Source organism: Rhamphochromis sp. 'chilingali' (genome assembly GCF_963969265.1).
Source record: "Rhamphochromis sp. 'chilingali' genome assembly, chromosome: 15".
NCBI lineage: Eukaryota > Metazoa > Chordata > Actinopteri > Cichliformes > Cichlidae > Rhamphochromis > Rhamphochromis sp. 'chilingali'.
The window spans coordinates 27,847,920-27,871,185 of record NC_137942.1 but is presented as its reverse complement, the minus strand read 5'-3'; the positions used below and the strand labels follow the sequence as shown (position 1 = coordinate 27,871,185).

Here is a 23,266-nt window from a genome sequence, read left to right as displayed (position 1 = left end):
AGAGAAGACAGCAACCTCTTTGGACTTTGTCTCCCTCGGATGTGGCCTTTTCCGGTTGTTTATTGCCTTTGTCCCAAATTTTGCGAAATGCATTCTTGGCATTCAGTTCACACAGAACAAAGTTAGCTATATCACCTTCAATTAAATATAGCCTTTTTGGAGACAAGCTTGTATCTCTCAGCGGGAAAGCAGAATAGCTGCAATATGTGCACTTCCTGTGATAAAAATCTTTTCACTGAATCCTCACAAACGTATTCTAAAACAGAACTGTCATTAGCATAACAAATACCTATTTAATTTGCTAAGTATTGATGCAAAACTTAGAAAATTTAAAAAGTGCATTTTCTAAAATGCAGCTTTTACTGTAGGTGGAAAAGTCCACATGAACAAAGTCTTGTTTTGAGCACCTATGCTATAACTGGCCTCTATCGGGAACCGAAGGTGGTCAAACAGTAAAGAGCAAGCGGCTCAAAGTGTATCGCACTGTCAAAATGAGCGTGTTTGCACAGAGGGTTTACATTTATGATATGATGGTGTGCATGCAGTTCATTGTCGCTTGTGCACATGCAGTGTTCACCATGAAAACTGGGGTCAGATGAGGTTTTGTGCCCCAGCTGTCACACTCAGCACACAAAGCCACGTGTTCCCTGCCACAAACATGCAGGAATAAGTACCTGTATCAACAAACGTACAGTCTGAATCAAAGGCACTTCAAATGGACTAATGACACTCTGGGTTAACAATGTGTAATATGATGTACAGTGTCCAAGATGCTACTCTAAGATCGAACACCCTCAACTTCAGCAACAGTTAAAGCATTGTTAAAACCAACAGACAACATTTAAACTTCCCAGTTCTAAAAATGTTCTTTATTTCAAAATGACGCACTAAATATCATTTTGTATACCAGACGATGACATTTTGGCCGTACACACCAAATTTTTTATTCTATAAACTATTTTGAAAACATTATTTACGGATCCTGTAGTTTCTTAGAAAGAAACTCGGACTACATTCTAACTAAAGTTCCTGGTAGTATTGTGCAATGTTGCTCTAACTATACTGAAATCTGCTTGTGACATACATTACTAGAGGAACCTGCTAAACCTGTACACATGCCTTTGACACATAATGGGGAACAAAGACAAAAAGATGTTGTGTGAATTTGTTCACGGGTCCCTCGTACGACATTCGAAACTTGAAGCATTTGCTTATTTGTTGCAAAGACAAAAAAAAAGTTATGGATAACTTCTGCTTTTTGTTTAAAAGGAAAATGGATGATTTTGTAATAATGACTATCAAACATTCAGCAGTGGGTTTGCAAAGAAAAAAAAGAGGAAATAACAAAAATGTTCGCAAAACTCAAGGGTTCATATAAATGTTGCAAACAACTGCGATGCAAAAAGAAGTCACATGCAATGCAAAATTATGCTGTTAAACTCCTGCTTACTTTACCTATGTAGAAGGTGTGCACAGTTCACCTCCATGTTCTCTGCATACAGTATCCCTACACTGTGATAACTGCCATTGACTTTGTGCCAACTGCATTAAAAACTGCATTAGAAACATACAAAGATAAACTAAAAGGCTGCAGGTCATGTAATTGAACTTCAACACTGCACTCCTCCTGCATGACACGTCCTGATATTAAGCTTGTAGGGTGTAGCCTTGCCAAAATAATTTGCAGTTACTGATGCTGAAACACAGTGAAACACCAGGAAGGGTTAGGACAGCTTAGAGTTATTTAAGAACATAATACCAGGTTCTTTTTACTTCCCCATTATTGCAAAACCTGTTCGGTTTTTATTATTATACGTTATGCTTTTGCCATTATCTAGTATTGCAGATTATTTATTTGTTGCTCTATTCAATTCAGCTTTATTTATAAAGCGTCAAATCACAACAAAAGTCGCCTCAAGGCACTTTATATTGTAAGGTGAAGACCCTACAATAATATATAGAAAACCCCAACAATCACATGACACCCTCACACAGGCAAGCACTTGGTGACAGTGGGAAGGAAAAAGTCCATTTTACCAGGAAGAAACCTCCATGACAGTGGAGCCATTACAATCAAGTGTATTAAAGTATAGTTACATAAGGAAAGATATTTCTATATTGTGCTATGTGCTAAGCTGGAGCACGGGAGAATCTGCAGTTCTCCTGACAATTAGTAAAACTCTCGAAGCTGATCAAGAACGTTACATGCTGTATTAGAGCTACTAAAGAGGACCCGGGGTTCAAGAGTGCTCCAGCAGGGTGTTATATAAAAACTGTAATCACACTTCACACTTCTAAAAAAAAAAATGCTCCATAGCCTGTGATTGATATAAGGGGTTATATGCTTTTCTTGTAAGACTGACTCACAGCCGGTGTCTCATTATGCTCCAGAGAAAGGCAGAGCGAGAGAGAGAGAAAGGCGCAATATTACCTAATTGTTATGGGAAGATTATCCTCTCAGAGAAGGCGGGGCGAGGGAGGTCAGATGATGGTGGTGGTGATGATGATGGTGTCTGAACCGCCGTGTTATGCGAACGGTCGATGAGAGCGCTCCTTTGGATGGTGGGAGGGGTGACGGGGGAGGGGGGCGGTCTCACTCAGGAACACACACACAAACAGGGGCCCATCTGGTTCAAGTGAGGATAGGGACCGTCCTGAGCTGAACTCGACGTTACAAATAGGAGCTGCGGCATTCCAAGTGGAGCAGAGTGGAGGTGCGCTACACCGATGATAATATTGGATAACAGAGGCGAGTGAAGCCGCGGTTTGTGGACACCACAGAGGAAGGAAAAGCGCGTTCTTCCTGAACAGGACCAAAAACACGTTTGGAAACGCCGAGAGCGGCCATGCGCACCCGCGGAGGAAACTCCTCATTCCACTGAGGTACAATTATTATCATTTTGTAAACAGAGTTTCCTTACAGTGATCTGATCAGCCTACTATAACACCAATAAATTAAAAATGTATTTTTGTGTTTAAACACCTGGGTGTCCTTTTCTGCGGGACTGTGATTTTTACTCCCTCGCTAATGTTCACTTTATGTTTTATGTATTTCATAAAAATCGTCGCACTTTTGACTTTTTCAAAAGCACCTACGGCTGCCTCAAACTGCGCTCATGATGAAGAAAAATGAAGAAGAGGAGTAGGGTCATGGCAGATGATTTAAAAAAAAAAGAAAAGCAGCCGGTCAGGGATCAGCATGTCGGTGTCAGACATGTGGGTCAGCGCTGATGGAGCGAGTGGAGACGGACACACCGGAAACCGGTCGTGAATCCGTTGATTAGGGGTTCCGATAGAATTTGCAGAAGAAGGACAAACTTGAAGTACTAAATGTAAATGTAGGTTAGACTGTGATCGGGTCACCTTGTTATCTAGATGTATTTTTACATGTACTTCTTATTTACTGCCTTATACTCGGAGTACTGCCAAAAAATGTGTGGTGTGACTGACAGTTTGGAGTTTCCAGCACTCTCCTGTCTCACACTGAGTGAGTGAGGGCTTGCAAGGTTATATGGAAGTTGCTCCAGTTTTATTGGAGAGTCGTAATGGAGTTACATAATATTGTGTTGTAATAGCTCTTGCATAACCACTAAATCCCTCTTCCCTTGTCCTCTCTCTCAAATTGATCACCAGGAGGCGCTGTTGCTACATTCCCGTCAGACGTCCAACAGAGTTCAGTGAGCCCTCAGCACCACACAGTGGCACTTGACGTTCATCGCCAGCCGGGATTTAATCATCCAACTACCCAGATGTTTGAGGAGGACTCCCAGGAGATGGGGGGCCAAGAAGACGTCAGAGTGCTCCGTGCCGTGGAATCACCCACAGCAGTGGCTTCTGCTGGAGGGGGAGCGGGAGGAGCTTTGTCTTTCACAGATGAAGCTGTGTCCATCCTGACTTCCAGCAGCCTGCTGGCGCGCTCGTTGCTGGGCCGCACCTCAGCCGTCAAACGCAAAGAGAGCCCTTCCTCCAGTGCCCGCCGCAAGCGCGAGTTCATACCTCACGAGAAGAAGGACGACAGCTACTGGGACAAGAGGAGGAAGAACAACGAGGCGGCTAAGCGCTCACGAGAGAAGCGGCGCGTGAACGACATGGTCCTGGAGAGCCGTGTGCTGGCTCTGCTGGAGGAAAACGCGCGACTCCGAGCAGAGCTGTTGGCACTCAAGTTCCGCTTTGGCCTGGTTAAAGACCCCTCCAACGCCCCAATACTGCCCCTCACTACAGCTCCCCAGCACACCCCTCAACCCTTGACTCCTCAATATTACCTCCAAAGGGGGGACGGAGGCCTCCAAGGCTCCTCAGCACCACATCCCAACAACCAAGCAGGCCAGATGAGCAGCAGGGGCTCCAGGGATGCTGGGAACATGTCAGAAGACTCGGGCTTCTCTACGCCAGGTGGGTCCAGTGTGGGCAGTCCGATTTTCTTTGAAGACCGCCTTAGCGACCATGGGAAATTATCCCCACACCGGGGTGAGGAGCTGGGGTATGACCTCCACCATTCGCCTACAGATCCCCACCACGCTGCAGGACTAACTGGGGGGAAGATGGATCACGCAGAGGCGATGAAAAACCTTCCTCACAAATTGCGTTTCAAGATCCCCGGAAGCAACGACGGAACCGATGCCCAGGGAGACGGTGGCGTCGCCAGACGCAGCCCCACGCTATCTACTGCAGGCCGGGAAGCTCCAAGAGAGAAAGGACTGAGCGGAGGCAGCGAGGCAGGAGCAGGCCCAGCATGTGCCAGCTCCTGGATCCAGCACATCGAGGGGGAGGAAAGCAGGAGGGGGCGACACTCCCCTCAATACAGTGCTCCGACATCCAACTACAGCCTCCAGCCCCCTCCTGCTCAAGTGCAACCTGAGGTCCAGTACCAGCACGAGAACACTTACCTGAAGTGTCAGCTAAACTCTCTCAGCGAGGAGGTGGCTCAGCTGAAAAAGCTTTTCACAGAGCAGCTCATGGCCAAAACCAACTGAGGACAGATGCTGTGAGCCAGTCAGCATTTGCCGGCGTCTAGACTTTTAAGGGCAAAGTTTACTTTAAGAAAGCCAAAAAGGACTTTTAAGTCTAGCTCATCATGTGTTGTTTTTATCTCAAGTATTGTATTGTATTATAATAAATGTCTTTAAAGCTCATCTCATAAACCTGCTGTCTATAACAAACACTCAGTCTGAGCAATCTATGTTCCCCCAGACAGGGAGTCTTAACTGTATTGGTGTTAAGTGGATAATAGCTTCTTTATTACATACACTGTGACAACTAAAAACATGCAGCACAAAGCTGTTTACATCACATCATCACAGCACAAACCTCACACTGCTCGGCGATGCCAGATTAAAATGCGGCTGGAAGTCGGCCAGCAGGTCGTTGCCACACTGAGATGCGGGAAGTTGCAGTCCGGTAATTAGAGCGGTATGACTTACTGCACAAACAGTTTCCCGCCGCTGAGATGGGTCTGCAAAAAACCCGCAAACACAGGCAGAGACAGACAGTAAACACACACAGAGGTGAGGTTAATAGCCATCAAAACCTCCCCGGGTCTCGGGGAGGGCGGGGTGTTACTTGTTACTCTGGTGTTGTTGTGTGTCTTTTGGGAACCACACTGTAACTTCTGCTCTGTTTTAGTGTTTCACACCTACTACTGATCTTTCTCCATGCCTGGGTTTCAACATATTTGTGTTACCTCCCTGTTTTCTGTGCCGAGGTAATGATAAAATAGTAATGTCTCTCTGTGCGTTTTCATATTCAAAAATAAAAGAAACGTTTGATGGATCCAGCATCACGGTGGCGAGTCAATCATTGCTCATTGGTATTATAAATGGTTATCAAACTTAAAAAACTTAACACAGCCTCTTTTGGGGCTGGAAATTCTTTCCCAGACAGTGAATTGCAGAAAAAAAGGAAGAATGCGAACGGGAATGAGAGAAGGGTCGACTGAAGAGAAGAGGAGTTTCTCTCCCACAGTCCCTGCAGGCGGCAAGATGGGCTGACAGCCAGGCAGACAGAGACAGTGGGCGAGCCCGCTGTTACTCAACAGTTCTGTTACAGACCTTGGAAAACACAAGAGCTCAAAGATAACAGCTGGAAATATAAGTGACAGGAGAAAATTCAAGTCATGAAGAAGGGTTAACATGAATATAGTGAGGTCATGTGCACCCCGAAGGCCACCAGAAGACCTTGACAACCTTTTGCACAGTCCTCAACAAGGAAGGAATGCATTGCCGTTCATTTCCTTCATCCACTTCATGTAATACTATGAAACAGCAGTGAAGAACATCTTAGCTTTCCAACTCAAATGCATGTAAATGGTAGATGGACTACTTCTCATAAAGGGCTTTTGTACTCTACATGCTTCATTCGCCTATTCACACACATTCTTATGAGCACTTTTTTTCTGTCAGTGCTTCCTGTCTAAGATTCACACGCTGTAAATGACCTGCTCTGCTTCCTTGAGCCACAAGGAGAAACACGACCTCACTGATGGTTATGCGGCATAAATCACCACCCCACACAAGCACAGACATTATGTACAAGTATATGTGTGTTATCATACATTTGCTAGCAGTCAACAAAAATGCCTGTCGCTCAGTAGCTACCCCAGACTGTCACCTTGTGCTCGGTCTGGAAAAATAATAACGAATCATGCCTCGTTGGCATCAGCAGAGGGCAGCAAAGACAATCTCTTCACTGTGTGCCCTCACCGTTAACCCAAATCTTGTTAATCCTACTGTGGATGGCTGCAGTTTTCATTGTTCCTGTACATGTTGGAAGCTAGTTCACATGGTGATGCACAAGAGTTAAAGCCAACTAATGTATCAGAAGAAACGTGCAGAAAGCTGAGCCTTCAATTAGTGTCTTATTATTATTTTGTTATGAGTAGTAAACTGCTTATTCAGCTTGTCGTGTGTCACTGTGATTATTTGCACTCACAATCATGAGGCAACAATTTCGAGTAAAATGCAGCTAAAGTATATAAACATCAAAGGTTTATTTGGTTGAATATTTGATCATTAAGGTGTAAACTGAATAAACACCAATAAAGTACATTTCATTTAACTGGATTCCAATAACTGGATGTTTTACATTGTAATTATGTAACCAAATTACATGGAAAAGTGACATGAAATCAAATGACATAAAATCAGCGTAACTGTTTTTTCTTATTGCAAAACAAAGACTTGTGAAAGCTTTTAAATACACTAGAAAGCAGCTGAGAGACACACACACACAAAGATCCGCCCTGCAATAAGATGAGCTGTCTATAAGCCTCTGAAATGTCGAAATACAAACACTGGATTAGAATAGATTTGATTAGTAAAACAGGCTGAGAGTGAAGTGAAGAAAGCCTGCGGTGAAACTGAAAGGGAACAAGGTAGAGGCAGTTGCTGCAGGTGTGGTGAGGGGAGAAAGGGAGTCTGCTTTAATGGATCCACTGCAACATGCTGCCGTTCCACGATCATCCTCACCCACATCCATGCACCCATACACCCCCCCCCTCCCCTCCCCACACACACAACCCCCTCTTTCTGCTCCCCTCTTTTTTTCTAGTGAAAGGATAAAGCCTGTTGCTAGGCAGACAGTGCGACAGTTGCCATGGGAACGCTTGCAGACATAGCTAGAAGGGGTCGGGTTGGGGTGGGGATAAGGATGGGGTGCAAGGGGGGAAAAAAGAGGGAGTGATGCGCAGACAGACAGAGAGAGAGAGTGAGTCTGTGTGTGGTTTGAATGGGGGAGGGGGACCCAAGTTCACGGCCGGTGCCTCTGCTCGCGTCGTGATGTTTGTCTCCTCCGGCTGAAGAAGGAGATAAAGCGAAAGAATGGTGATTCATACATGTTGAAAATGATGCTTCTCATTAGGGGGTTACCCTCTGATGATGCGTTGGAACAAAGACAAGGCGGTGTGGCAGCTTCACAAATCTGAAAACATGTGGGTAAAAGAAAAAGGATCTCAGCATCTAATGCAAAAAGTTGCAGCAATTTAGGTGGTGTGTTTTTATCAAACTAGAGCTCAGAGGGAAAAAAGGAATTCCTCATTTAAAAGGTGAAAAGTCGTACACATGCTTCAAGCCAGGGGAGGAAAAAAGAGATGGCCTAATTGCGATTACTGACACGTATTTAACTTGCAATTCTTAAAGTAATACGCTGGAATTTCCTCATGTTTTAGTGAAAGAGGATCAATTTCTCATTGTGAACACTCACACAAACCATTCTTTTTCTTTCTTTTTCTTTTTTTGACACTGACATAAAAAAGAAGAGCGCAGCCTTGAAGATAAAAGGAGATAATGAACACATCCGCAGCAGAAGTCAGCCTTTAAGGCAGCCGTTCAGGCAATCTTTTGCCAATTTAAATCACTCTGTGGATAATGCACATTTTACCGAGAGCCTGAAGCATCACTGTGTCTGCAGCAGGGCTATCTCACACAGAGGCGCTCCGGTGATGATCCAAACTGCATTCAAAGGGTACATCACCAGGCTTTTACGCCCAGATTACCACATACATGCTTATTTTCAATTTGTAACATTTTTTTTTTTTTTTTAAATGGGCAAAACAAAGATGGACGCTGGTAATATATTTCTGCAGAAAAAGAGTGCGGCCCATCTGCACTCCTCACCTGTCACCCAGTGAAAACATCTGCAGAACGATGTAGAGAAACATGCAGCTGCTGTGTTTCCTGAAAGTAGGGGTGATGCACCACAATGGGAAATGTGCTTCTGTTCCTGCGTTTTGTTTTGGGTGGGTTTCAACTTTCAACTAATGCTACTTTTTCAGGTACACCTTGCTATAGTACTGGGATGTAATAGTTGGGTGTTTTCAGAATGGCCTTAATTTTTTGTAGCATAACAATCGGATGAACAGGTATACCTAATAAAGAGGCTAGTGAGTATATTTGTAGTTCTAGCTGGTGGTTTGTTTGTTTGTTTTAAGGTGTTGCAGTGTTTGATATATTGTCTTTGTAAATCACAACTCAATTACATTGCTGATTAGTCCCGTCCAGTACGTTAGTCACACTTCCTGGTGTGAGTCTGTCTCTGATCCAGTCCCCCTGCATGCCACACTGACAGGTATCCATTCAGCCCACTCATAAGCCAAACCAAATGGGCGTTGTTTAAAGTGGAGAAGTAAGATGAACCAAATAGCTTAACTGTTCTCCTCTTTGTTTGAGCCTCCTCCAGACTTTACACCTCTGAGCATGACACACATTCCTGCTTGCGGTGAGGACTAATCAAAATTACACAACATGCTTACAATGAGTCCAGGTGAGCTGGTTTGACTGGATTATTGAGCACAGTCATTTGGGAACATACTGTACGCGGAGCAGTTCTGCGAATGCAAGAACCGTGACTGCCAGGAAACACCTCCAACATAACAAAACTAAAGATTTTCACTTGCGTTCGTCCACTTGCAACACTGACTAAAATGTCCATGGTTTCCTCTAAAGGTCACGCACAGGTTTGCCCAAAAGTTCTTCCCTGAGTGACAACAAAAGAAGTCAAAACTGCCCCATCGGCGAGGTAGCTGGAGGCCAAAGAGGCAGCACGTGCCGCACACACGTCACGTGTTGCCTGAACTTGAAAAATGAAAGACATTATTTTTATCATTGTTTTTTCCTCAATTAAATCATATTTCCAGTTTGAGTTTGCACCAGCAGACTGGAAATACCTCTGCCTTTTTTACTGAAAGTCAACTTTGACTTATTTTGTGTTGGATTACATTTAAAACGCTATATTCAAATGTGCACTGAGGTAGAAATACACGAGCATGACCTCAAAGTACTGAAGTAAGTTCCTGTGGGAGAAACTGGTACTTGTTTTTTAAGAGATTTTTTAATGTCATGCTGCTTTACCTCTCACATATCTGTTTTTTATGTTAATGTCAGCAAGAACTGCCAAGATTTACACAAGATTAAATAATTAGATATTTCTAAAGCTGACTTATATCATGTATTCATAGCCTCTAAAACACTGGTATCAAACAAAAGGCCTGGGGGTCAAAATGAGCCCGCCAAAAACTCGGCCCACTGGATGGCGTTGGAAAATGTGAGAGAAGACATAACTTTATGTACTTTTAAATGTATTTTAAATGTAAATTTGACAGCTTTTTTTGGCTATGCCCCACCACAGTAATTAAGTAATAACTAAACATTAAATACCAGAGAAGTTCCTGTTTTTTCACCAGTGATTGAAGAAATTTCAGTTTTTCTACACTGGGTACACAAACAAAAAAATGTGAGCTACCACAATTTTTTTCTATAATTTTACACATCAATTTCTTATAATTTAGATTTTCAGATTTTTTTCACTCACTACAGCACTATTTCTATATCATGTGGGAAATCTAGGACACGCTGTTGGAACTGCACTTCTAGCTTTGGGATTACATGCGTAGGTAAATGTCTTTATGCAGACAGGATGGGAAGATTCACTTAAGATCAAATTTATGTAGTCTTCAATATAAAATGTGTTTCCCTGCTCTAAAGCATCCTACTTGGAAATGGAGTGAAAAGTTGATATAAAATAAGACAAAGAGGAAATATTCAAATGTTCAAGAATATTAAATCCAAAAACTGTACTTCTCACAGTTCTTGTGCTTCCCAGTGCTCAGTAAGAAGCCATGTAGGGTACTTTTGCAGATCCCATGTAGGATGGGTGCCCCTTTATTTCCAGTCGTCCTAACTTACATAGTAACTGGAAACTCCTTTTATCCAACCTCCCACACTATTCAAGTTGTTGCGTTATGCCAGGGGTGGGAAACTCCAGGCCTCAAGGGTCAGTGTCCTTCAGGTTTAGATGTGTCCTTGATCCAACACAGCTGATTTAAATGGCTAAATGACCTCCTCAACATGTCTTGAAGTTCTCCAGTGGCCTGGTAATGAACTCATCATTTAATTCAGGTGTGTTGACCCAGGGTGACATCTAAAACCTGCAGGACACCGGCCCTCGAGGCCTGGAGTTGCCCACACCTGTGTTATGCGGTACACGTGTAGTTACGTTTCTCAGGAGGTGCACATCAGGTTACATAGAAGGTTGTGGCGTATGGTTAAAATGGGGCAACAGTGCAAATTACAAGTTAAAGCCAAACTGCCCAGCTGCTGAAGCTTTGGTGTTGTCAGTGTTGTCGGGCTCAGCTGAAATGTCAAATTGATCTTTTCACTTTTAAAAGCAGGTTGACTAGCACACTCAAGAAGCTGCGTGGCAGGCATGTCAAGTTGGGTATCTGCACAGAGGATGCGACTCTGATTTCCCCGGACCAGCCTGTCTGTGTGTGTGTGCTTTTTCAATATCTAGCAATCTCATTATGGGTATCATATGCCCTCATCTGGCTGAAATTGCCTTTGAGCATAGTCCCTCCCCTACTGGACCTGTCTCCTCCCCCTGAACCCCCCCCACACACACACACACACACACACTACCCCTGACCCCACCCCACCCCCACCCCAAACAGGATTTGAAGGCAAGAAGAAAGAGACAGGGAGGGGGCCACATCCGAGAGAGAAACAAAAAAACGTGACTAGGCACCCAAAGCGTCCTGTTATGCAACAACTGACCTACTAACATACATTCAGAGACACACACACACGGAGGGAGAGCGAGAGAGCGAAAGAGAGAGAGAGAGAGAGAGTTGGAGGGAGGGAGGAATTGGAGCAAACATGACATGAGGAGTGCGCTCAAAACAAGGCACTGTGTTCTCACTCTCGCATATACCTGCACTAATCGGGAGAGCTGGTGTTTTCAAAGTGGCAAACGGCGTGTGTGTGTGACAGAGAGAGGGAGATACTGTAAGGAGAGAGAGACAGAGCCAGCAAAGCGGACTGTTGGGCAGGAGCCGGACTGTGTGTGGATCCTGTCGCTTTTAAAGCAAAAAGGTAAGTTGTTGTTATTGACTGGTGCATACATGCCCAATACATGTATGTGTGTGTGGATCAGAGCATATATATATATATATATATATATTCTTGAGTTGCTTTTTTCCTCTGAGCAGCTGGTCGCCGCGTTTACAATTTGTTTTGGTGCCTGGATGTGTTCGCCTCAATGTCAAGGCGAGGCTGTACCCCGCCTCCTTGAGAGTGTATGGAGCTATATGAGGATCTGTGTCAGAGAGAGGAAGCGGATGGGAGGAAGTCGGTGTGGGGGACCGGGGGGGATCGGGGGGGATCGGGGGGCTTTGCAAAAAGATTATGGGATTCCTTCAGAAAGAAAGAAAAAAAAGGTGCGGCTGCTTGGTGGAAGCAGGGGCAGGTGAGTGCGGACAGCCCGCCGTGGAGCGGAGTTGTAGGCAGGGTCAACGCATCCGCTTCTTAGCGCGCATGCCCAAATTGAATATTCATGGTTTGTTGTGGTGCTTTTAGGAGCCAATCTGCTGTGCTTAACCCGCACACCTGCTTTCGTAACACACGTGGCTCACGTAATTGTTATTTAACCTGAATACATGGTGCAGTTATATCATATTTAATAACAGTTATTATTACCAGACCTATAAATAGGCTGATAATAATAAATATATAGGCTAATACTTGATATTAATGGGAACTCCACCAGATTATACACCCTTCTTTTTGGTCTTATAATAATAATAATAATAATAATAATAATAATAATAATAAATTATTATTCACAATAATTATTATTGTTGTTGTTGTTGTTTTTGCAAAAGCTGCGTGAATAAGAGTCGGGTTTACGTGCTGCGGGGCTCTGGAGCAGCTACAAATCTGTCCTCGCTTTCTTTTGGGTTAGTAGGCTAGTCCGTGCAGACAGCTGGAAAAATCCCATGCAGGCTCCGAGGACACACTTCTCTCTGTCACGTGTAGCAGCTCTTTGTAAAGGTTAACGCGGCTGTGCAGCCCTCCTTAACCCTTTAGTGGCCCGTAGGCTCGTATTAGTCTGAAGCAAGCACAATACAAACCGGAGCACACCGACACGCGTGATCGAGGCATGATCGCGTGGATACGCACGGACGCTCGGCTCTGCTTGTCTCTCCTTTGTTTACAACCCCGGCTCGGACTGATGGGAGCCAGCGTGGATCGCGTTTGAGGAATGGTGAAGTTCACGGGCTCCGATGAGTGCAGCCGAGTGCGAGGTGAGGCGCGCGTGTATGTATGTGTGTGTGTGGATCAGAACATCTGGATCAAATGTGGGTCAGATGTTTCTTGGTGTTCCTCAGTAGCTCGGCAGACAGCTACAATAGACGCGTGCTTATTTTTCGTAAATATGGCAGCGCGTGGAAAGCTTGTCGAGTTTCGCTTGGAAGGCGATTTTGAGGCGGTGGGTAAATTTTGCGGCAGAGTTGGGATACACGCTTTTCCTAAGATAACCGAGAATCCGCTGTGCACGAACACGATTTGTTAGACGGTCCAACAAAGGAGGAATGTGGGGGGACATGTTTCTCTGACTGGGCTGCTCACTGGCTCAGATTTATTTATTTCTGGGTCTTCCGTGGGTCCGCCTGGTGTAAATACGCATCAGGATATTATAACGTTGAACATGAGCCGCGCTTCACCGCAGGTCAGCACCGGCTGAAGCCGCAACATTCCTCAACTAGAGCGGGGGCTGAATTCAGGCACTAGTAACTCTACGGCTAGTAACAAGTAACTCTACGGCTTGGGTTTGTTTTGAAAGTCACCTTGGCTTCATCTCCCCAAACAGCTTTGTGCGGTTTACACAGCACGTGGGCATCGTACCCGTTGTTCTCTTCCAGATCTCCGCTCCAGCAGCGTGCGGGTGTTTTTACACACCGCATGGTATAAACAGCAGATTTAGAAAGAGAAACAAAAATGATTTCAGGTTTTTGCTGTGGGTCGGCTTCCCCGTCCTCAGCGGAGCGATGCGTTCCTTAAAGGGATTTCACGCAGTTTGGGGGTCACGCTGTGGCCACAGTGTATATGCGGTGTGTTAAACAAAGGTTCCAGGTTGCATAATAAATTAATTAAATAACAAATGGATTAAAGAAAGGGGCAGATTATGCAATCTGCGGAAGCTCGTAGTCTGCGGCGAAGCAGCGCTGCGCTTTGCTGCGCAGAGGTCGCTGCCAATTGGTTGGCGCACACACTGGGTCTCTATGCCAGCTAAGAATGTAGGTCACATCTGTCCTGGGGTGGGTGGAGAGGAGGGGATGAGGCGCACCACTGCCGCTGACGAGGAAGGCAGAATCAGAACACCACCAAAATAAATCCTCGCCCCGCCGTAACAAAGAAACGAGGCGGTCATGCAGAAATAGAAAAGTGGCACTGCGAGCAGCTTCATTTTAACACGTGTACATTTTTGAAAAGAGGAAGAAAGAAAGAAACAAAAAAACTTTCATGTCATTCCACGACTATTGCATCATTGCATTGCGCGACTGAGCCAACTCCCTCTTTTAATCTAGTTCTGAAAAAATAAAACAGATAAAACCTTTCTTTATCCAGCCTAAATAGAGTTCATGGTCAGGAGTATGGCGTGGTTTCCATGCTGTCCTACTTTGCGGCCTCTCGGCTTTCTCGGGGTTTCCTGGCACATGTAAGATGATAAAAGATGAGGGTTTGTGCTTTGTTATTGTGCTGCGGTTTGGATCCAGCACAGAGGCGAATTACAGCATTTAGTAGGCCAATGGAGCACATGTGACTGGTGCAACACATGGACTGAGTCCCTCTGCTTTCTTTTTCTTTTTTTCCTTTTGGAGAGAGGCTGAGTATCCAGAGTGATATGGCCTGTGTTCATGGAACAAGCTTACAGAGCACTCTGCCTTGCCTTGATGGCATGCTGTCCAAGCCTTTATATAAAGTTAACACACCCCCCCCCCCCCCCCCCCCCCCAGGGGCACTGCACCATGTGCCTTAAATTGCATTTTTCCTAAGGGTGAGTGGCTGGTTGGGGGGGTTGGACAGCGGTTTCATCATTTGCCTTTTCTCTGAAGCATGTGCACCCCCGACCCATGTGCACACACCCTTCTCCTTTTATGTCAGACCTGCAACCCATTTCCTGAAGTGCTCCACAGAAACACGTGTGCTGGCTTTTGAACTGACTTCACTATTTCCAAAGCTCACTGCCACATTTAGACTCTTGCGGTTCGGCCCCTGTGGTTGTGCGGGCGGGGGCGACTTGGATTCTTTTACCGTGCTATCATTCCACAAGTGCCACAGAAACCTGGCAGTGACTTGTGGAGACTAGATGATAGACTGGAAAGAGCGGTCTAGGTTGAGGAACTGTGTGCAGAGGTTAGGCAGTGTGGTTCAAACGCATGCAAAATGAAACACTTTGCGCTTCGTTCTTGGCGGCGATGCCTTTGTGGGTTTTAAAGCATCTTTGGAGATGTGAAATCTATTGTTTCTTTCTGATGGCGCACACATGAAACGTAACGCAGGCTCAGTAGTGAAAGAAGAGCATCAACACCTTCTGCTATGATTCATGCTCATTCACACAGCCTGAATATTTGAAGGTGCAAAAGAGGGAGAGACAAATAAAAAGGAAAAAAAGCACGAGCCTCCACTGTGAGTTAATTAAACAGAGGAGTTAATTCATGCGTCTGGCTCGTCCTGACTGTAGACGAGATGTGGAATAATGTTCACGTGACGTCAGTCGACCCTCCTTTTGTTACGGAACATGGTTTTCTCACCATCTGCTTCGGGTCGTGTCAAGCCACTGGTCCAGAAACATTGAGACAAAGTCCAATATGATTGGCTAACCCCCTTCTTTCTCCCCCTTTTTGTTGCTATGGGTGATCCTTCTTCTGATGCAATACCAACACTGTCGCAATTGCCACTGTTTACCCCCCCCCCCCCCCCCAACACTCACCCACCCCCATCCAGCTACAGTATAATCTCATCTCCATCCCTTTTCTTTGTTTTAACTCTCCCTCACTGATTCCTCTTCGTTTCTTTGTCTTCGCTCCACTTGCTCTCACCTCTGTCTATATTTGCACAATGCTCTCATTTTCCATGCATCCTTCTTTTTTTCTTTTCTTTTTTGTCTTTCTTTTTTGTCAGCCCCTCCCTTGTCTCTTCACCTCTCCACTGCTGGGCTGACCTATATTCCAGCAGGCCGTACAGTTGGAGGCAGCTAAGACGTATTTACAGAGTGCGGTCGGTCCCCAGTTTGTGGGTCAGTGGGACAGGCTGAGAAACAGTTTCTACCCTCGTTCTTGCGTTGCCGTGCCCAGCAGCCACATGTCGGAGGCTCACGAGGACACCCTTAAACCATTCAGCTGAGACTTTCAAATATGGTGTAACTCTAATGTAGCTTTTATTGGATTACTCTGAAAGACAGTTTCAAAAAGCCAAAACTTGTGGCCCTGTTTTATAGTTAGTCTGGTTTCTTCTGTATATGAGAACTAAAAAAAAAGTGGGCTGAAATCCGTGTTTATTGTGAGGAGTTACGTAACAATATGAAATCCACAGGACAAGCAGAGCACAGTCACTGCAAATATCTCACTAGATTATGAAATTACAGATTGTCACAGTGTAACAGCAGCGCTTACGCACTTCAACCTGGAAATGCAGATGATTTGCTGCACTTGGGATGAGATTACCATTCCATTTTCTATGCAACTTGATAAGCTTGACCTCCCGAGTTTTTAGGCGCTTTTCCAATTGGACCAGTTCATTTAAGAGCAGGGAGAATTGTTGCTGTCTGACACCTCTGAAAGAACAAGTCATGCAGAAGAACAACAACTGCATGCGCTGCCTAATTATTTTTGCAACAGGAGTCTGTCAGGTCACATTACAAATCACAAAAGTTGTCAGAAATCACAAATCTCAGTGTGGAAATTGGGGGAGTAACAGATCATTACAATTTGCACAAAAAGTCTGTGCCAATCTATCCAGGCAATACTGAGATGCTTAATGGGATAATTGAACCATTTTGATAGCTCTAGAAAATGTAGGAAATGTGGCCTAGCTGTTGAGATACTTAGCTCCAATCCAAAGTTGTGGACCAACAAACCAACTGACTTTGAACACCACCGAGCCACCGAGCCTTTAAACAGATGGAAGCATTTAGAAGAATTGCTGATTTGCTTAATTCTGCGTAGCCTCAAAATCAGCAGAATTGTACTACTTTGGTATAAAGGTGCACCTGTTCAGCTAATTACTGAGCGCTGAGGTGTTCCTCGCCATGGTCTGACCACCCTCGCATTTTACCCCCAATCAAACGATTCTGTGTTATCCCAGCCTGTGTTTCTGCTTCCCGCCTCCCTTCTTTCCTGGGGCCACTGACCTATATTTATCAAAGCCCCACCTCCCAGCTGCCCCCCACACCTCCATATCTCTCTTCAGCTTTTTTATCCTTGACCTGCATTAACGATGCCTTTGTCTGCCTTATCTGCTCACTCTGCATCATCGATTTGGCACTGAGTTGTTTCGGAAAAGAATGCTGTCACATTCCTGTGCGGATGAACCAAGGCGGGGGGTAGCAGTGTTTGTGGATGGGGTTTCTCAGTGGAGAGCCAGTCTGGTGTGTGTGTCAGGGAACCCCACGGCTCTGAGACTGACTCACTGTTTGCTCTGTCTGGCCCACATATTCATCTGGCAAAACAAAAAAAGAGCTAATCCTTAAACAGTTTAGTTTTCATGCTCTCAACATGTCCCAGACTGATGCAATTTCTGTGTTTTTATTTCATGTGTGTGTGCCTGCCTCGATTGCGATATACTTCTATTTAATTTACAAGGCTTTAGTTTTGCCCTCAGCCGCCTACATAAAACCTTATTAGCTCAGACCTTGCGACATTTTAGCATGCAGCGTTGAACAAGTGTGTTTTTTAAATCCTGGGTGTTGAAACAAAACAGGATCATCAGCCTGGCGATGAACCCACTGCTCACATTGCATCACAAAAGTCAACATGACCGGGCCGGGGGTCATAGGTTCCAGACGGATCGGATCAATAGCAAGGCCGAAAGGTCAGACAGTGAGGTCTAGCATCTATTCACTGGTTGCCAGGGGCGACACACTCAGTAAAGGCCAGACATCCCAACAGCAGAGGAAAGCTTTTCTGTTATAGACATGTATTTATTATATTATTTTGCATGCCAAAAGAAGCTGGAAAATGATAAAAAAAAAAAAAAAGTTCAAATAACTGTAGTTCTGATGTGAGGCTGCAGGATGGAACAGCAGCAGTCAGCAGTGGATTAACAAATGTTTTTTTTTTCTGTTTTTTATCTCTGCAGGCTTTCATCTTGCAGTCAACTGCAGAGAGAACAGAGAAAGACGGAGGGAGGGAGAGCGGCGCTCCCCAAGAGACTGACACGCTGAGGTAGACAGGCCGACCTACATCCTGCTGTTTACGTGGAGATCTGGGACACCTCCTTGCCAGTTTAGCTCCGTGTGCTCTATGCTAAACCTTTAACAACCAACTAAAGCAAGAATTTGGGAAGAAAAAGAGGGAACTAAAGGACTGATCTGAACTGCTTTGGGTCTGTAGTACTCCGAGGAGCTCGGACACTGAATTGATAACCCTTCAAGTGGATAAATGTGGGTTGCTAATGCTGAGCTACAGTTGTTCTTTATCTTTTTGGCTAATTTGGACACTTGACTGTTTACCTGGCATAAGTATACCACATCTACAATAACTAGACCCAGAGCCTTGGGAGACCAGTTGTTTTCATCACTACCCCAACCTCTCCCCACCCCCACCTTTAACCTCTGGCCTAATTCTTCACTCAGTTCACCCAGCAACATTTCAAACTGGCTGCCTCTCGACAAAAATGGAAAATCTAACATCGGCTCTCAAAACGTTAAACAAAAACTCAGGGAATAACCTAAACTGCCTTGAGACCTTCAGCGGTTATGAAGAGTCTCTGCCTTCTATCCAAGGGACTCCAACTCGTATGGGGCGTCTCATCAAACCCAAGCCCAACATGACCTGCAGGCGAAAGCGGGAGTTCATTTCCGATGAGAAAAAGGACGCCTCCTACTGGGAGAAGCGCCGTAAAAACAACGAGGCCGCCAAGCGCTCCCGGGAGAAGCGGCGTCTCAATGATATGGTTCTGGAGAACCGCGTCATTGCACTGAACGATGAGAATGTGAGGCTCAAGACAGAGCTGCTCCAGCTGAAGCTGCGCTTCGGCTTAATAAGCACTGCCTCCTACATTGAAAAGAGTCAACAAATCAGTGCGGGTAGCAACGCAGGAAATGGAGGTTCCTCCTCCTCCTCAACTCAGTACTACTCCAGTGGTTACTCTAGTGGTTCTCAGGTGATGGTGAACTCTGACTCCTCTGAAACGGAGCAGTCGGGACGCAGTGAAGGCCACAGGCAGCTGGTGAAATACTCTCCACGTGGTTCCCTCTCTGACATGTCTGACGGCTCCTCCAGAGACAGCCCAGAGCCAATCCCCTTTGAGATCAAGCAGGAAGGTGACAGGCTGGAGATGGACATCGCCAACGGCACCACCACCCAGATCATGTTTAACATCCACCGTGGACTGGCCTCTGTGCCCACCCACCACCAGATCCAGCAGCATTCTCAGGAGTTAGAGGCTACATATCACAGCCAAGAGCAGCAGCAGCACCACCTTCACCAACAGCCCCAACCCCATCAGGAGCCCGTTACCTCTATCAACACTGTCAGCCAGGCCGCCTCTCATCCGCCTGCTGCCCAGAGGAGCGTCATTCTGTACGGTGCCAGCAGTGCCTCTTATCCCGTGGACTCCTTGACCAGGACGCAGGATGCCGAGCTGCTGAACGTGCAGAAGCAGGGCAGCACCGGCAGCCAAGTGTGTGCTAGCCAACAGCCCATTACAGAGAGCTCCACGGAAACAGTGGCCGAGGTGACGAAGCAGCTTGAGAGGAAGACATTAGATTCCCCTCCGTATGAGCTCTCAGACTGCCGTAATGAGGCTAGAGAGAGACAGGTGTACCGTGTTTGCCAACTCCCCCAGCAGCAACTGCAGCAGGAGCAGCATCAGGAGAGCGATTCATCTGCGGAGCTCCACCACAAACAAGTGGAGGGTGTCAGCCACTCACACTTGTACCACCATCTCCAGCAGCCTCACTCATACCTCAGCACACAAGACGAGGAGCCACCTGTTCTTACTTATGAGGGCGGGCCCAGGCATGAGGCTTATTACCAAGGCCAATCAACCTCCTCTTGTAAGGAGGCCACATCCAGTGAAGGAGATCCTTGCAGTCCAGAAAAAGAGGCATCCACAGACGACGATGAGCTTCCCTCCTCGTTGTGCTCAGAAATGGGCAGCTTCCACAACCCGCATCTTACCATCCACCAACCTGCCTCGCCTCTGCCCTCCTCCCAGGGCCCTCAGGCTCAGTGCTGGGACCCTCAGGGGGAGGTGAGGGGAACCGCTTTGCCCCACAAACTGAGACTCAAACACCGGGCCATGAGCACCGGCAGCAGCAGCAGTAGCGGCAGCAACTGCTCCGGCCAAGAGTCCCCAACCACCCCTCCCTCCGCTACGCCGCCACCTCTCCCCCAGCATCCCTACTTGTCCCTGACGCCCCCACGAAACATTAAGCAAGAGAGCTCAGGCGGAGGTTGTAAACAGGCGGCCTCAGGGGAGGGGGCCAGGAAGGAAGGTGGAAAAAAGGAGACAGGTGGACGAAGGAACAAGAGGCGCGATTAGGTGACATGGACTTTTAGTTGAAGTCGTTATGACAACTTCAATGACTCAAAGACACAATTTCTCATCGAAGAACTACCCTGCCATCATGCCTTTTGCCCTATGATTGACTCACCCCTTTTCAGCCCTCGGGACAGGAAACTTAGCTTTTCTACTCCACTCCCACCCAACGAGGCTGATCATCTTGTAGGGCTGTATTATATTTGTATATATTGTACAGAGTTGTAATTTCTTACATCCTCTCCATACTTACAGATGCACTTTTGTTTATGTGATGAGAAGAGGAATGGAACTGTCCACTTTTTCTACTTTTGTCATCCAACAATATACAGTTGAGTACATCAGTGAAAGCACATTTTGATAACAAAAACACAAATAAAGAATGTAGAAAAATAAACGCTTCAGGCTTTATCAGTGCTAAAATTTTGGTACATATCCGACTGTAGAGGAGCATACACGTGTATGGCTATCTGCCTTAATTAAAATCAAATGCAAACATATACTGGGGACATTCCCTCGACCAAAGAAGCACCAACAATACTATCAATAAGAAGTTCCATACCTCTTCCCAGACCCTACCTCTACCACCCCATGCTTTCCCCAGTCATCTCCATTATTTCTCAAAAGATCACCATCACCTTTATTTTTTAAGCACTTGGTTTGTATAGTACTGTGATATATGAATATATGTATCTATTTTAAACATATATTTTACAAAACAAATTTGAATACAAATTGAACCAAAAAAACAAAAAACAAAACAAAAAAAACTGCAACAAATCTTTGGAGGATTCTGAAAGCGACCCTCCTGTCTCGAATCGACTCTCTTCATTGTCTACTGTGGCTACAGGACCCATTCGATTTGAATCACCTCTCACTTGATTGTTGAGCTTTAGCATTAATCGGTTAGTTAATGCCTAGTTTACACTTAAACGGCCGTCCATTTTGGAGCGCCAACAGCACTGAATGGAGAACGTGTTGTTCCCTGAGGCAAAGGCCTCGTTAAAAAAAGAAAAAAGAATCTTTGAATTTTCTTACCTTTAACCAGCCTTTAAATATTCGGTGGACTTCACCAGCTGCAGGCTATGAGCCTTTAGTTCATTTGAGCTTTATCGACCATATCTTCTTCTTGTTGTTACCATTCACTGGCCCAGTGTATTTATTTCCCCTCCCTTCACACGCCCATCACTGTAGAAAAAGCCCACAGGAACATAGATGGAGAATGTGTACAGCTCTTTTTAGATGCATACTGCAGCCTTGATTTTGAACTTTCACGTCAGACATGGGACGCTTGGGAGGCATGAACGAAAGCAGGAGGAATTAAGTCACATTCTTATGAAACACACTACAGTGCACTGAGTCTCAAAGTTCCTCTTGTGGAAACACCTAAGAAAAGAGCCCTCCACAACTACTGTTTACTTTTATTGTCATGAAAAAGTGGTTTTGTAGTGTGACCAAGCATGGCCCCTATGGCTCGCATTCAACATGCGTAACTGAGTTAATACAGCTCATAAGCTGACGCTACAGCGAAGTTCTCTAACTCTTCGATCGAGTAAACAATTCTGAAATGAACGAAGAGAGGGCACTTCCCTTGTTTCCCATTTTTCTCCGTTGTTCATTATCAGGGGTTATTCGTGGTAGTTCTGCTACTGGGCAGTGCTGAATTGCCTTCACTGGATTCTAGTTTTTAAAAGAAAAAAGTCTATGTACCATGTTTGGCTTTTTGGTGCTTGTGTATAAATGTAAAGTTTCCCCTCCCCGCCCTCAAACAACACTGTAACGTTTGTTTCATTGGTTTTTATATCCTGTTTTGTTTTGTTTTGTTTTATAGTCAAGAGGTGATGTTCTGTTTTCCTCTATACTGTGTCTTTTTTCCTACTGACTGTGATGACATGTATTTGCCTCATTACGCTCCCCCCACCCTTTTCAGTGTGTATTAATCAGTAATGTTTGTGGTTTTGCTGATGGTTTTAATGAAAAAGACAAGGACAAAAAAAAAGAAAAGAAAAAAGGCAAAGATAGTGTGGTGTGTAGAGATGGGTGGTGGTTGGTCTGGTTGGTCATTACCATCGCTTCCTTTTGACATATGTAAAGACACTAATGTTCATTGTGGAAGATGGGAGCATTTCAAGAAAACTCAAATAAAAAAGAAATAATGTTGACCCGTCAACATATCAAGAAAAATTCTTGTTTGTCCTTGTTTGTGTTTTGGTGGCTTAATGCAATCGCACCTACATTGATGCTACGTGCACGTTCATATCCACCTTATCCACTGACTTTTACAGCCCGCTGCACACGGCTGACACTGAAGTGAGCAGTCGTTTGGATCTGTGTACGACTCTTGGCTGGCAGTGTACAAAAACACAGTCTGTAGGCACCATATCCAAGCTGGCAGCCTAGTTTCTGCTATCAACTGAGATGATGATCCATGAACCTTATGCAAGAGTCATCTCTATTTTACTTGTTAAGCACATTGGCATACCCTTGGTTTTTAAGTGTGCTTTATAAATAAAGTTTATTATTATTATTATTATCAGTTAGGTAATAATTACTCAGTGATTGGCATAAGAGAGTGAGTCACAATGAGAACGCAAACATGTTAAATTAGAGCAATTTTTCTTGTGTTTCTTGAAGTTTATAAAGGTTCTTCCTATAAAGATCCTTCTTGCTGTTCTCAAAAAGTTTAGCAGGAACACCCTGTTTTCACTAAGCAGAGATAGCCTTGTACTTAG

The 23,266-nt window shown here is 45.1% G+C and overlaps 2 protein-coding genes across 3 annotated transcripts; both read left to right on the top strand.

Annotated features, from left to right (window-relative positions):
- Positions 1-2,601: 2,601 nt before the first annotated feature.
- nfil3-6 (nuclear factor, interleukin 3 regulated, member 6) lies at positions 2,602-5,770 on the top strand. Its single transcript, XM_080905887.1, has 2 exons — positions 2,602-2,883; positions 3,634-5,770. Exon 2 carries the CDS (start codon positions 3,750-3,752, stop codon positions 4,971-4,973), a length of 1,224 nt encoding a protein of 407 aa, XP_080762013.1. The 5' UTR covers positions 2,602-2,883; positions 3,634-3,749; the 3' UTR covers positions 4,974-5,770.
- A 5,794-nt stretch (positions 5,771-11,564) lies between these two features.
- On the top strand, positions 11,565-22,708 carry nfil3-2 (nuclear factor, interleukin 3 regulated, member 2). Of its 2 annotated transcripts, none has more exons than XM_080906529.1 (2): positions 11,565-11,861; positions 18,129-22,708. In XM_080906529.1, the coding sequence occupies exon 2, from the start codon at positions 18,666-18,668 to the stop codon at positions 20,535-20,537; it is 1,872 nt and encodes a 623-aa protein (XP_080762655.1). In that variant the 5' UTR covers positions 11,565-11,861; positions 18,129-18,665; the 3' UTR covers positions 20,538-22,708. The 2 variants fall into 2 exon arrangements, with proteins under 2 accessions (XP_080762655.1, XP_080762654.1); XM_080906528.1 differs by lacking the exon at positions 11,565-11,861 and adding an exon at positions 12,726-13,072.
- The last annotated feature ends 558 nt before the right edge of the window (positions 22,709-23,266 follow it).